The following is a 12,960-nucleotide window of genomic DNA, read 5'->3' as shown; positions in this document are numbered from 1 at the left end:
AATTGTAATGCTGTACAATGAACATATAGAATATTATAAACCAGGTTACTTCAATATTTTTAATAACAATTTTTGAACAAAATTTTTTCTAATGTTTTGAAGCTAAAAAAAAGTGTAAAAGGAAATGTTGAAGATGATTCTGTAAAGGTGGTGGCTTAGCTCTGAGGGAGGGAGAAAAGGGTGGACTCCATGCCTCCTAGGCAGTCCCTAGAGGGAAGACCTGTGCTGTGACACAGCCCAAAAGCGGGTGCTGACCCGTTTTGAAATTCCTTGTGCTTGAAGCACCTGATGCTTAATTGTCTTTTCTTCATCTGATTCTGCAACTTGACACAGCACCCACTCACCCAAGCTGGAAAAATTCAGTGGCTGTCAATTCATCACCTGCGCAGACCATCACAGCCCAACTGGCGTGCCTTCGGACTTCATTATTATTAGAGTGCAGGAGTTCTACCAGGGGTTGCAGCCCCCCTAAATTTCTTAACTGAAAGTAGACACCAAAATGCGATGCATTAAGAGTACAGAATGTAAACCTTTGTGCTTTAAACTATCTCATTATTTGATCGTAAAAGGTTTTTCTATGGAGAAAAAAGACACAGCGGCAAGAGACTTGCTGGATTGCAGGGTTACAGGGTAGGCGCTTGTTTGCAAGATAACACCAGTTGGTCTTGTAAAAGGCTGCACCAATCTTAAAAAACTTAAAAGACGGGTTGGTTCAAACACTTGAAACTGTTTCTAAGTGGTCCACCAATAAGTGTGGCCTGGGAACATGAGAGAAACCATGTGCCTAGAACTCTCACCTCTGTCCGGGCCTCAAAGTCGCAGGCTGTGGCAGCGACAGCCAGAGCCGCCTTGCTCTGCACGACGGTGTTGGCGGAATGCAGAGGGCCGAGGAGGGCCTGCATGATCCCCCGGGTCTGCATGTGCACGCGCAGAGGCTCCTGCGTGGCCATGTTAGTTAAAGCGGTGGCCGCGTTGGTGATGGCTCCATCTCGTTCACTGGCTAGGATGTTTATTAATGGGCCAATTCCATCAGCTTCTGCAACAGCACTGGGCACACGAAGGAGAAGTGAAACTATCTTGGTGCATATGACAAAGTTTATAAAGAAATGAGTGCATAAATTAATTTTAGAAATAAAATACACAATGTCATGGACCCAGAATGTCAGTTATGAGAGACATTTATAGAAAAATGTATCTTCTTCTTAGAAGCCCTAATATAACTGTTCTTTTGTGAAATCAATGATACTTACAAAACTAGAAAATTCTATTAAAAGACAACTATTAATATATACTGTAAAAAAATTTTAAATAGAATGCGTGTGCAAGAGAACTAAATTTAAAATTTTTTAGCCCATCTTACTCTTTTTCAAATTAGGTTGTCAATTGTATCCTGAGGCTATTGCTCCAATTCTACTTCTATAGGCACTGCAATTTGACTGTCTAGCTGAAAGATGGCCTGAAAATGAGAATTTCATACTCCCTTGCCAACTGGAAAGTAGGGCCATAATTTCACATGATAGAAGAAATAGAGACAGGCTCAAAGAAAATCTCTACCTTATGGCTCCCTGAGTATGAGCAGATGATGGTGGTAGCTGGCCTGTGTGGGCCAGTACTGGAACTAAATACTGGAAATGGACTTATGCTTAATCCCTTGGTCCTATGGGCTAGGAAAAATTGTCAGATCCATTTTTCAGGTATGGAGACAAAGGCACAGTCCTTGCTGAGGGTAGCAGAGGTGGGGTAGACAGTTACACCGAGGCAGTCTCCTATGTATAGCCATCCCCCCCTCTAATCTGCAAAGGATATGATTCAAGATCCCCCAGTGGATGCCTGAAACTGCAGATAATGCCAAACCCTATACAATCTGTCTGTCTCTCTCTATATGTATGATTTCTATTTCATTTACTTCTGCTCTAATTTTTATTATTTGCTCCACTATACTGGATTTTGGTTTCATTTGTTCAACTTTTTCTAGCTCCTTGAGATGAGATTATTTATTTGAGCTCTTTTTTTTTTCTTGATGTGGGCTTGTATTGCTCTATACTTCCCTCTTAGTATTGATTTTGCTCTGTCTCATAAGTAGTGGTTGGTTGTGTCCCAATTTTCATTTGTATTTATCTCAAGGTATATTTCAATTGGCTTAGATTTCCTTATTAACCCAATTCCATATAGTATTGTGCTCAGTCTTCACATGTTAGAGGTTTATGATTTATCCTGCTTTGCATGATGTTCTGAGTTTCTAGGGGCTGGGAAGGGGCAGCTCTGCTCCACTCTATCTTCTTTCCTCGGGATCCAGCCTGCCTGGGTCATCTCAACAGGAACCTTCTGCAGTTAAGTGTGTACCTCCACACTAATCAGCAGTTCCTCCCCACCCAGAGCTTCCCGTCAAATGCTAGAGCACAGGGGTGCATTGCAAGCTCCCACCTGGCTGCAGTCTCCAGGCACTTCTCTCCACCCACCTTTTGTTGACAAGAGTTGAATTTTCTCAGTGTTTCTCCTGTCATGGTTAACATTGGACTCCAATGTCCATTAGGTACTCCAATATTACCTCAAGTCATGTGATCCTCCAGTTTCAGAGTCCCTGTGGGCTACCCTAGATTATTCGACTGGGAGTGTAGCAGGGAACTGACTCTGGTGCCCTCTTCCCCCACCCAGTGTTTCTGGTTATGTTTTTGTTGTAAGGCTTGTCCCCTCCTCACCGCCCCTGAATTCCTCTCATGGAATGGGCACTATTCTACATGCCTTGGATTTATGGGTGAATTTAACAGACAAAAATGCTCCCTCATGGTGCTGGTCTGAGGAGTTGGGGACAGAAAAGAATGAATATAACAACTGAGTTACATAATATGCTAGAAAACAGTAAGCGCTATGAAAAAAAGGGCAGCAGGGAAGGAGGACAGAGATGTGTGTGTGTGGTGGGGGTTGCTGTAAACACCGTAGTCTTAGTCGTGCTGGCGCTCTAACAGCACATACCTGAAGGGGATGAGGGAATGAGCCTCAGGCTGTCTGGGGGAGAAGAAAGCTCCACATAGTGTCCACGTAGTGAGGTTAGGCAAGACCAAAAGTGTTTGGCAAAATACTACTAGAAATTGACCTTCATTTCTGGAATATTTTATGATCTACTTTATTTTTATTATATTACCCTGCTATACTGGGTATTTGCAAGTAAAGGATTTGTTTTTTGAATTATTTTTTAAAATACAATTTTACTTTTCCATAACTCAAATACTTAGAAACTTCACATATCAAGACTATACATGAGACTTATCAGGGAAAAAAAGGGGTTGTTATCTTCTTACATAATCAAGAAAGGCCAAAAATGAAGTCACTTATTCTAAGCCCTATGTCACTAATTCTATGATAGAATTAACTTAATTAAAATTTTGATATCTCCCTGAAATGGAATCATAATCCAAACTATCGGAATCACCAGGTCGACACCAATGAGGTGATCTTCCTGAGAGACCCCTGTCTTCCCCTGAAGGACAGTGACCTTGCCACAGCTCAATTTTTTCTAGCATAACTTCTTTGTTCCTGTTCCCTTTTGTCTATAAATCTTTCATTTTGTACAGTTCCTGGAAGCCCCTTTCTGTCCGCTAGGTTGGATATTGTCAGATTCATGAATAATTGAAAAAAAGCCAATATGATCTTTAAATTTTATCCAGTTTAATTTGGTTTTTAAACAATATCCTATTGGTTCTGTCTCTAATAAATGTACCAAACATACAAAGGGCAAATAATTATTTTATTTATGAGAGTTGTCTTCAAAAAATTCTTGTTTTATAAAGTAATCTATTGTGGAAAGAACACAGAGTCTGGAGTCCAACAGACCTGGGTTTAATGTCCAGTTCAATGATTTTGATTAATATGTGTGCCCAGAAAAATGTGATACCCTTACAAAGCCTCAGTTTTCTCATCTGTTGACAGATAGTCTTGATAATTACATATTTGAATAAATGCAATCCACATACCACAGTACTTGGAATATAGAACATATTTCTTTCAAAACTTTCTTTCATCTTTACTGCCCACAATGTTGTTTTAAAATGAATTTTTAAATGTTTCTAGTTTTACCTAATGTTTATGTCCTTTTAAAATGGACTTCCCCCCTAAATTTAGTAGATGTTTACATAATGTTATCTGTAATATTTCCTACATTAGCCAGTTGTAATTGTTCTAGAAAATTCCACAGGATGAGCCTGTTATCTGAATCAAATGGCTCACACATTTTCCCAACAAGTCCAGAAACAGTCAAATGTTGTAATATCTTTGGAGAACACTTCTGATAACACTTTTCATAAGGCTTCCTGAGCAATAGTCCAACTAAGACTTGTGAAAGAAAATTTTAAGTGCCTTGAAAGCCAAGATACTGAAATGAGAGCATCTTGGTCTGTTGGTCTGTGGGACAACCCATAGCAAGTCAGCACTGAATGAGTCTTGGCACTTACTTTGCATTAGCAGGGTTGCAGGTGGTCAGGTTAGCCAGGGCAAGAGCTGCAGCTTCTCCGACCTCTTCGTTGTCACTTTTCAGCAACTGAATTAGCTGTGGAATCCCTTTAGAAAAAATTAAAGGTGACTTTATAAACATCCATGTAAACAAGAATATGGTAACTTAAAAATGTTCAAAATAGGGTTTTTCAGTTTGCTTACCCTGGGTATTGAAAAATTTTTTGCTGTCCTTATTCTCACACATTGCCGAAATTGCTTGGGAAGCAGCAATTTTAGTTCCATCGTTTTCAGAACCCAAAAGGGTTATAAGACACTTTTCAACCTCTTGTTCATGAAAAAATTTTCTATTTTCAGCTTTCATAAACCAAAAGGGAAAAATATCAGAATGTTGATGTATACCTACTTATCAGAATTATTCAAGTTGCATGGATGGTTCAGTGTTAGAAATCTTTCCTGTCAGAATTATGCAAGTATACCTACTTCCTCAACCAAAATATGGGAATTCAAACTAGTTTTTTGCTTAGTCACAAAGAATAAACTAAACAAGATATTTTACTTTTAGAGCAAAGCAATTATGCAAAACAAATCATGCATAATGCTTTTTTTCTTATTCCTATATATGATACCAATGCTATGGCAAAGAAAATACGGTAGGAAAGAGGAAAGATTCAGGTTTAGCAAGAACTTATTCAGTCATGTTTACTGCATGGTGTTGTGTTCACACATGCCATTTTCTCACAAAAGATATCAACATGTTTATTTGATGTTTACTTTAAATACAAAACCCAGCATTTGAAGAGCTACTAAATGTGCTTGAGCTAGATGCTCAAGAGAAGAGGAGAAAGTAAAAACAAGTAATAGAGTATACTTCCGAGTTTAAGGAATTTATAATGTTATATCAAAGAAATCATAATCATCTTTTATGTTATACTACATGCTGACAGAGCAAAAGTTAAAATAATTTTACATGATAAATTACCATAAACATAATCTAAACATACATTAGCATAATATTCTTTATCTGAAAACAAAATTAGGAATCTAAGAACATATCATTATAAAACACTAAATGGAGACCCAAAATACTTTTAGTGTTCTTTTTTTTCCTAAATGTTTGTCTTTTGATTTGATTTGATTTTTTTTAATAAAAAACAACCTTACTGATAACCTACACTAAAGCAAAAATCACATTAAACTAGATCAAAAAATTTTGTGTAGGGCCTCCCCTGGTGGCGCAGCGTTTGAGTGCTGGGTTGCGAAGCTGCCTGCAGCCTCTGCAGCGCCAGTTCAATGCCTGGCTGCCGGCGAGGGTCCCACATGGAGCGACAGACCTCTCCTGTCTTGCCCGCTGCTCCCCTCAGCAGGTATTTCGTCAGTCTGCCTGTTCTGTTCTCCGCTCTGGCTCTGGCGAGTACTCTCACCCTCCCACGCTTCTGACTGTACCCAGCTTGTATAAATAAATAAATCTTTAAAAAAAATGTTTTTTGTATAGTATTCTTAAGTTAACTACATATGAATTACTAGATTTTTAAAAAATGCACAACAAAAATGTTAAGGCAAAATTCATTTTAAAGTCATAAGAGGTGACAAAGACTAGTCTAAAATGAAACAGCTTACACATAATTCCTTATTAATTTATCATTGAAAAAACTTTCTCTAGGTCCGATTTTTCCACTAATTAACCTTTATAAAGTCAATTTACATGATTAAAATAGAAAAGTGGGTGATATATGCTCTTAGGATATTGAGGTATAAGAATATTATGCTAGAATTAAAATATCCGCAAAAAAACTGATACTAATTTAGATTACAACATCTTCATGTGAAAATAATTCACTGATACATATTTTTAGTCAACTTGTTTTTTTCCCTACAATATTTTTAGGAATTATTGCAACTAGGTTTCCATTTCAAAGTTAACATCTGATTTCTGTGTTAATGTTTTTTAAAAATCGCTTTTTCACAGAAGCAGTAGCACATTCAGACAATTTGCAAATGCTATTGGCCTTTGTTCATCTGATATGTAGATGGATGCCAAGCAATCTGGTCATGACTAACACAGGCTAAGTTACTCACACTTCTGCTCATTCGTCTTAAACCAGTATGAACCATGTCCTGTAATCCCATAATTTTAATCGCTTGCTCCTTTCATTTAAAATAGGAATTCACGGGCCTCCCCTGGTGGCACAGCAGTTGAGCGCTGTGCTGCGAAGCTGCCCACAGCCTCTGCAGTGCTAGTTCGATCCCCGGCCGCCGGGTGAGGGTCCCACATGGCGCGACAGACCTCTCCTGCTGCGCCCACTGCTCCCCTCAGCAGTGTACTTCATCAGTCTGCCTGTTCTGTTCCCCGCTCTGGCTCTAGTGAATTCTCTCACCCTCCGGCACTTCTGACTGTACCCAGTGCTTGTATAAATAAATAAATCTTAAAAAAAAAAAAAAAGATTAAAAAAAAAATAAAATAGGAATTCAGGCAGGGTATAACTTCCATGAAAATGCTAGGATTCATATTTAAATCGTAAGTATGTGGCTCCTAAAATGTCTTGCAATATATATCATCCTTATTAGCTTTCCCTCCATAAGTAAGAACTGAACCTCTTCAAGAATTGCTGACCTAAAATCCTTAAAATTAGAAATGAGTTCCCTTATGGCTCTAAAACAACTTTTCCTACACAGAACACTCTGCGTATGGAATCTAATCAGGAAAACTGACCAAAAGAATTAATTTGAATGGGCTGACTTTGGAGTATGTAATAGCTAAATTCAAAAAACATTATATGTGAAATTATTGGGAAGATTTTTTAAAATGATTTAAATACTTTAGGCAATTAGTTTCTCAACACTGCTGGGTGTGTTCTCAAAATCCAGCAGTGTTCACCAAATCTCAAAAGAGCTGACTGCTGAGTAGTTATAATAGATTTAAAAGATGAATTAACATATTAACCAAGTACCTTCACTGATCTTCTATACCAAGAAATAAAGTATTTATGTTTTAATTATGCAGGTAATAAAGATGGAAAGGTAATTATATTACTAAGAGAGTAATATCCTCTAAAAATAACATTTAATCAGTATCACTAAAATAAAAAAAAAGCATGAGGTTTTATAACTGAAAATAAATCTGCATTCAATGATGCTTCTCTTCATTCATTCTAGGAAGTTGCTATTGTACTACCTTTGCTCCTGCTAGGATGTTAATGCCAGATCATAAACCTCATGGCAACATGGTAATTAATGCCTTGCTTCTTTCAGTGTCAAAGGCACTCTAATTTGGAATTTTCATGGTGGGGATAAGTATTAAAATTTATTCAAAAATGAAAATTTTAAAAATGTGTATTACATGTTTGTTCCCACTGTGTTTTTGACATGCAGTAACAATGCATTATCAAGACAACAAAAATTTCTCATGACAGGAAATAAAGAGAAACGGTTGTGAATGAATGGTGATAGTTACATTGACCTTAATAGTATAAGGTGCAATGTATCTGAAAACCCTACTTCTGAATGGAGTTTTCCTTGGAAAATCATTTTAAAACTTCATGATAACTTACTTCCAATACAGAAACACTTTGTTACTCCAGTATGGGTTGCAAGGGATATGTTTTCCTATAATATACATATAGTATACAGATGTAGTATATATGATTCGAATATAAATAATATAAACTAGTCAAATCAGTCATTATTCATAAAAGGAGTTAATGTAGAAGAGGAAAAATAAAATCACATCTTTTATTAAATAAAATACATAAATTAAGGCTATAATTTCATCATCAGTGCCTGTAATTTAATTAATCTCTCACATTTTACAAATTTATGTCAACATAGCTTGCCATTGAAATAAAAATTGTATTATGTATATAGCATGTGCCTATTTTTTATACTGCCACTGCTAGACTCCAGCTGAAACTTGAAATGATTTTATGGATATCATTCCAAACATGGATTTATTGAAACAACTATTTGAGACTCACAAACAGCACATACCACCTGTGTAACTCCAAGATCAAGAGAAATAAGGGCTTAAAATTTATTTTGGGAATAAACTGTTAAAAAGATAGGATTATAATTAAGTCATATTGGATTTAGTGTATCAGTGATAAAACAATCTCTACATTAACACATTAGCATTGAGATGAATTGGCCTTAATATGTATAGTACTACTCTCAAATGGTCATATAAAAGCAAACAAATACTCTATCTACTGTTTAATACTAATCAAAATCAAGAACATGTATGCTTAGTTTGTATAAAATGAAACATACAATTATATGCTGCTTTAGTGATTGCTTTTGCTGCATTCTTCTGAATATCAGGAATTGCAGAGTTTTCTGCAAATGTCAGGAGCTTCTTAAGACCCCCCGTCTGCTGAATCAGCGCCATAGTATCCATATCATCAAGGCAGTTGGCTATCACTAACAGCGCATCTATATGAAGGTCATTCAAGTCCTAATAATAAAAGCAAACACAACTGTAGAGAATTGTACTAAAAGAAATTTATATCCTCAAAATTTACCACAGGAGGGACTGCGGTCAGTCAGAATATAATGTAATTAATTTTGTTGTGACAGAGGCCCAAGGAAGCAGTTGTGTTTATTAAAGTGACATCACTGTCCCTAACCATTTGTCCCATCTTTTCTGTTTCCCCCAACTACAAAATATTTTATAGGTAGAAAATAATTACTGGAAACTTCCCAGTGGGGACAGCCAAATGAAGTTGTTCATATAACTTTCCCTGATAACAATTTTAAAATCAGAAGAAAATACTGTTTGAAAAAGCAGACAGAAGCTGAAAGAAAGTCTATTCCTCAAAAGCTCCAACTGGTAGCATGAAGTGTTATGAGTTTATGACTTTCTTGCCTGAGAAATTTCCCAGGTGCTCATAGCAGTGGCAAATCCAGCCTTCCCTTAAGAGTTAGAAAGTTAAGGTAGAAATCCTGCAAGTGAGAGAAACACACAGAGGATGCTCCACCATCACGATATCCACACAGCATTGTTCTGACACACTCTGCAGCAAAAGAAGTGCAATAATAGGCCCAAGCTGCTCATAGAATTCACTGGATTTGCCATGTTTTCCACCATTCTAAAGCAACTGACTTGATAGATGGGCCTTCTGAAGACTCAGTTGCATTGCAGGTAGATGGTAACACCTGATCCTGGAGGCTGTGTGTGTTCTCAAGTGTCCTATGTGCTCCTAAGTGTCTACATATATATATATATATATATATATATATATATATATATATATATATATATGCTGTTTCTCACATGGCCATCCAGTGCTCACGGGTATGGGAATCAAGGAGTGGAAATGGGTGTGGCACCACTCCTTATTACCACTAGTGATCCACTAGCAATACTTGAGCTTCCTGTCTCCACAACTTTATGATGTGCCAGCCTAGAGGCCTTAGTTCCAAAGGGAAGAATGCTTTCATCAGTAGACAACAATAATTCCACTGGACTACAAATTAAGATGGCCACCCAGTCATTTGGCATTCCTCATGCCTTTGAATTAACAAGAGCAGAAGTGTTACTGTGTTGGTTGGGCTATTGATCCTAACTACCTGGAGGAATTGGACTTACTATTCCACAACAGACATAAGGAAGGGTATGTCTACAGTCCTTAAGACATTTCTTAGGCTGCATCTTTGTATCTTTTTTTTCCTAAAGATTTATTTATTTATTTATACTAGCACTGGGTACAGGCAGAAGTACGGGAGGGTGAGAGAATTCACCAGAGGCAGAGCTGGGAACAGAACAGGCAGACTGATGAAATACACTGCTGAGAGGAGAAGCGGGAGGCAGGAGAGGTCTGTGCACCATGTGGGACCCTCCCCGGTGGCCAGGGATTGAACAGGTGCTGCAGAGGCTGCGGGCAGCTTCGCAGCCCAGCACTCAACCCCTGTGCCACCAGGGGAGGCCCCTGTGTCTCTGTATTACCATGTTCTGTGATTAAGGTCCATGGAAAATTGTAACAACCCAATATAGACTACTAATGACTCAGACCCTTTAGGAAAAACAGTTTGGATCATCATACTAGGTAAAGAAGCAAGACAAGTTGAAATACTTGCTGAGGAAAAAATGAAATACAGAATTGGTATAGGAGGAAGGTAATTATAAATATCAACTACATTGATGTAGTAGAAAAAGGATTGTAATTGCCATGGGTATTTCTTCCTAATTTGGTTATGAATGTTCATGTGTGTATGAACTCTTTTATCCCTTTCTCAACCATTATCCAATATAAGATACAGATTTTACAAAATAGTATTTTTGTTAATTTTATAGCATGCATGGTATTTAAGTTATAGGATATCAAGGTAAAGAGTAAATATCATCCAAGGAAATTTCATTCTCTTATGGGGAAAGGATTAGTGTGTTCTGGGGTGTCCACAAGACAGTGGGATCATGTCAGGTATAACATAGGACTTTGCTAGTTTTTTTGTTTGGAGGTTATATATCATGCTGATAAACTATGTCACAATAAGTGAATTCATCCATTATATTTAATATCATGCTTAAATAGAACACAGTTATATTCTACAATTTATATTTTATAGCAACTTTTAGGAGATACATTTCCTCATAGAGAGTTGAATGAATGACACAATACCTTACTTTCTAGGATCTTAATAAGTTGGTCCATTCCTTGATTGTCTCTTAGCATTACTCGTGACTTCTTATCATTTGTAACAACACCTAAGGTTTTGAGAGCCAGCAGCTGAATAATCGGATATTCTGAATTCAAGAGTTCTAATATAGGAGGGATTGCATTTAGCTCTGGAAGTGTAGCTCGACACTGAAAATCCTGCCATGAGAAACAAATGATCAAGAAAATAATTTTTAAGGCAAAATAATATCTCAAAAATGGAGAAATTCTATTTTCTAACAAGACATTATAAATAATAGTATATATAATCATAATATATATAATTTTCCCATCTTTATTCCAGACACTTCCAAAATAACTCATGAATATAAGAAAAATCTGAAATGACAATATTAAAGTATTCATTTTAACTATGTAGACATTGTCAACTACTGTTTATTACACAGCAAATTCCTATTACTATCAGCAGCATTACAATAAAATCTATGAATAATATAATACTTTTCACATTCTATAGCCTGTTTTATTCTGTTTTAATTAGTATTTGATAAGATTAAATGATGACATCAATTCTTTATTCTCTTCATCCAAATGGACTGTTTGTGAAATGCTCATATGCACACAGTGCCATTGGCAGGCCCTGAGCATGCAAATTGATACCAGGTTTATCTCTGACACTGACCTTTATTTAAGATATATACAGTATGAAGGGGTCTTAAGAGTCTAGACAAGTTGTTCTGCATCTTGTGTCTGTGAATGGCAGGGAGAGAGGGCTTGGGTGGAGTGAACAATGGAGAAAACAAGGCCAAAATCCAGGAAAAGTCCCAAACTCTGGCTGCTAAACATTTTAAATGGAAGCATGTAAAAGAGTACTAAGGGTAGAAAAGGCCCCATTTAAAGCTTGCCTTTCCTGTTTCCACCCTTCCATTGACCTCTTTGTAGTCAGCATCCTTCTGACATAAAAATCGAAAGTCGCTGTTTGTCATGGATTGACCTGTGTGAAAAGTAATATTACTGGAGCCATATTAAAACAGGGCCATAGAGAATAAATGGCATTGATGGAAAAAAAAAAAAAAAACAGGGCCATAGAAATCCACTGAGGAAAAGCTGTTTTGCTATTGTCTTTAAACTGCAAGATGACCCTTGGACTGGACCAACCCCCAACATCCCAACAATAAGGAGAATATCCTGTTTGAAAGGACTGATAAAGGCAATGTTTCCTTTCTTTTACTGTGTGACCCCCTCCACCTGTCCATTTACCTTGAGTCTCCTTCATCTGACCATTAACTCACCCATGACCTCATCCTCCATGACCTCTCTCTTCTTTCTCTCTCTGTAAAAACCTCCCTGGGTCCCTCTTCTGGAGACATATTTCAGCTTTATGCCTAAATCTGTGTACCCCAAACTTCAATTCTTTGCTATACCATTCAATTCTTTGCTTGCCCATTCTCCCTGCCATTCTATGACTGATAGTGTCCTCCAAAACATATGCTGAAGTGCTCATATATCTCTATATGTGACCTTATTTAGAAACAGGCCATTGCAGAGATAATTAGTCACGGTCATAGTGGAGTAGGGTGGGGGACAATTAATGGTGTCCTTTGAAGACTGGTGTATGTAAGAAGGTGAAAATGAGACAAAGGAAGGCGAGATGGTAATGCTGCTGCTGTATCCAAGGAATGCCAAGGAGTGAAGCTACCACCAGAAGCTAGAAGGACACTGGAAGGATTATGCTGAATCACAGAGGAAGCATGGCCCTGCTGATGGGCTTCTGGCCTCCAGAACTAATAAGGCAAAATATCCTGTTGTTTCCAATCACCCAGTCTGTGGAATATTGTTGCAGCAGTCCTGGGTAATTAATACACTATTACCTAATACTTCTGCTGTTAGGAATAGTGAAGTC

The 12,960-nt window shown here is 37.4% G+C and overlaps 1 protein-coding gene across 1 annotated transcript in view; it reads right to left on the bottom strand.

The window, feature by feature from the left end:
• ARMC3 (armadillo repeat containing 3) overlaps nucleotides 1-12,960 on the bottom strand; it is a 40,278-nt gene that overhangs the window by 11,663 nt on the left and 15,655 nt on the right. Inside the window, exons 7-12 of the mRNA XM_037510706.2 lie at nucleotides 11,061-11,255; nucleotides 8,713-8,896; nucleotides 4,651-4,803; nucleotides 4,449-4,554; nucleotides 798-1,047; nucleotides 345-481 (exon numbers count right to left, since the gene is read on the bottom strand). Of these exons, the coding sequence (XP_037366603.1) occupies nucleotides 345-481; nucleotides 798-1,047; nucleotides 4,449-4,554; nucleotides 4,651-4,803; nucleotides 8,713-8,896; nucleotides 11,061-11,255 (1,025 nt within the window). The remainder of the gene's footprint in view (nucleotides 1-344; nucleotides 482-797; nucleotides 1,048-4,448; nucleotides 4,555-4,650; nucleotides 4,804-8,712; nucleotides 8,897-11,060; nucleotides 11,256-12,960) is intronic.

The sequence above is a fragment of the Talpa occidentalis genome, unplaced genomic scaffold, assembly GCF_014898055.3.
Source record: "Talpa occidentalis isolate TD23 unplaced genomic scaffold, MPIMG_talOcc4v2.1 talOcc4.14, whole genome shotgun sequence".
NCBI classification, from domain to species: domain Eukaryota; kingdom Metazoa; phylum Chordata; class Mammalia; order Eulipotyphla; family Talpidae; genus Talpa; species Talpa occidentalis.
The sequence above is the reverse complement of the archived record's forward strand: the minus strand, read 5'-3'. Positions and strand labels throughout refer to the sequence as shown.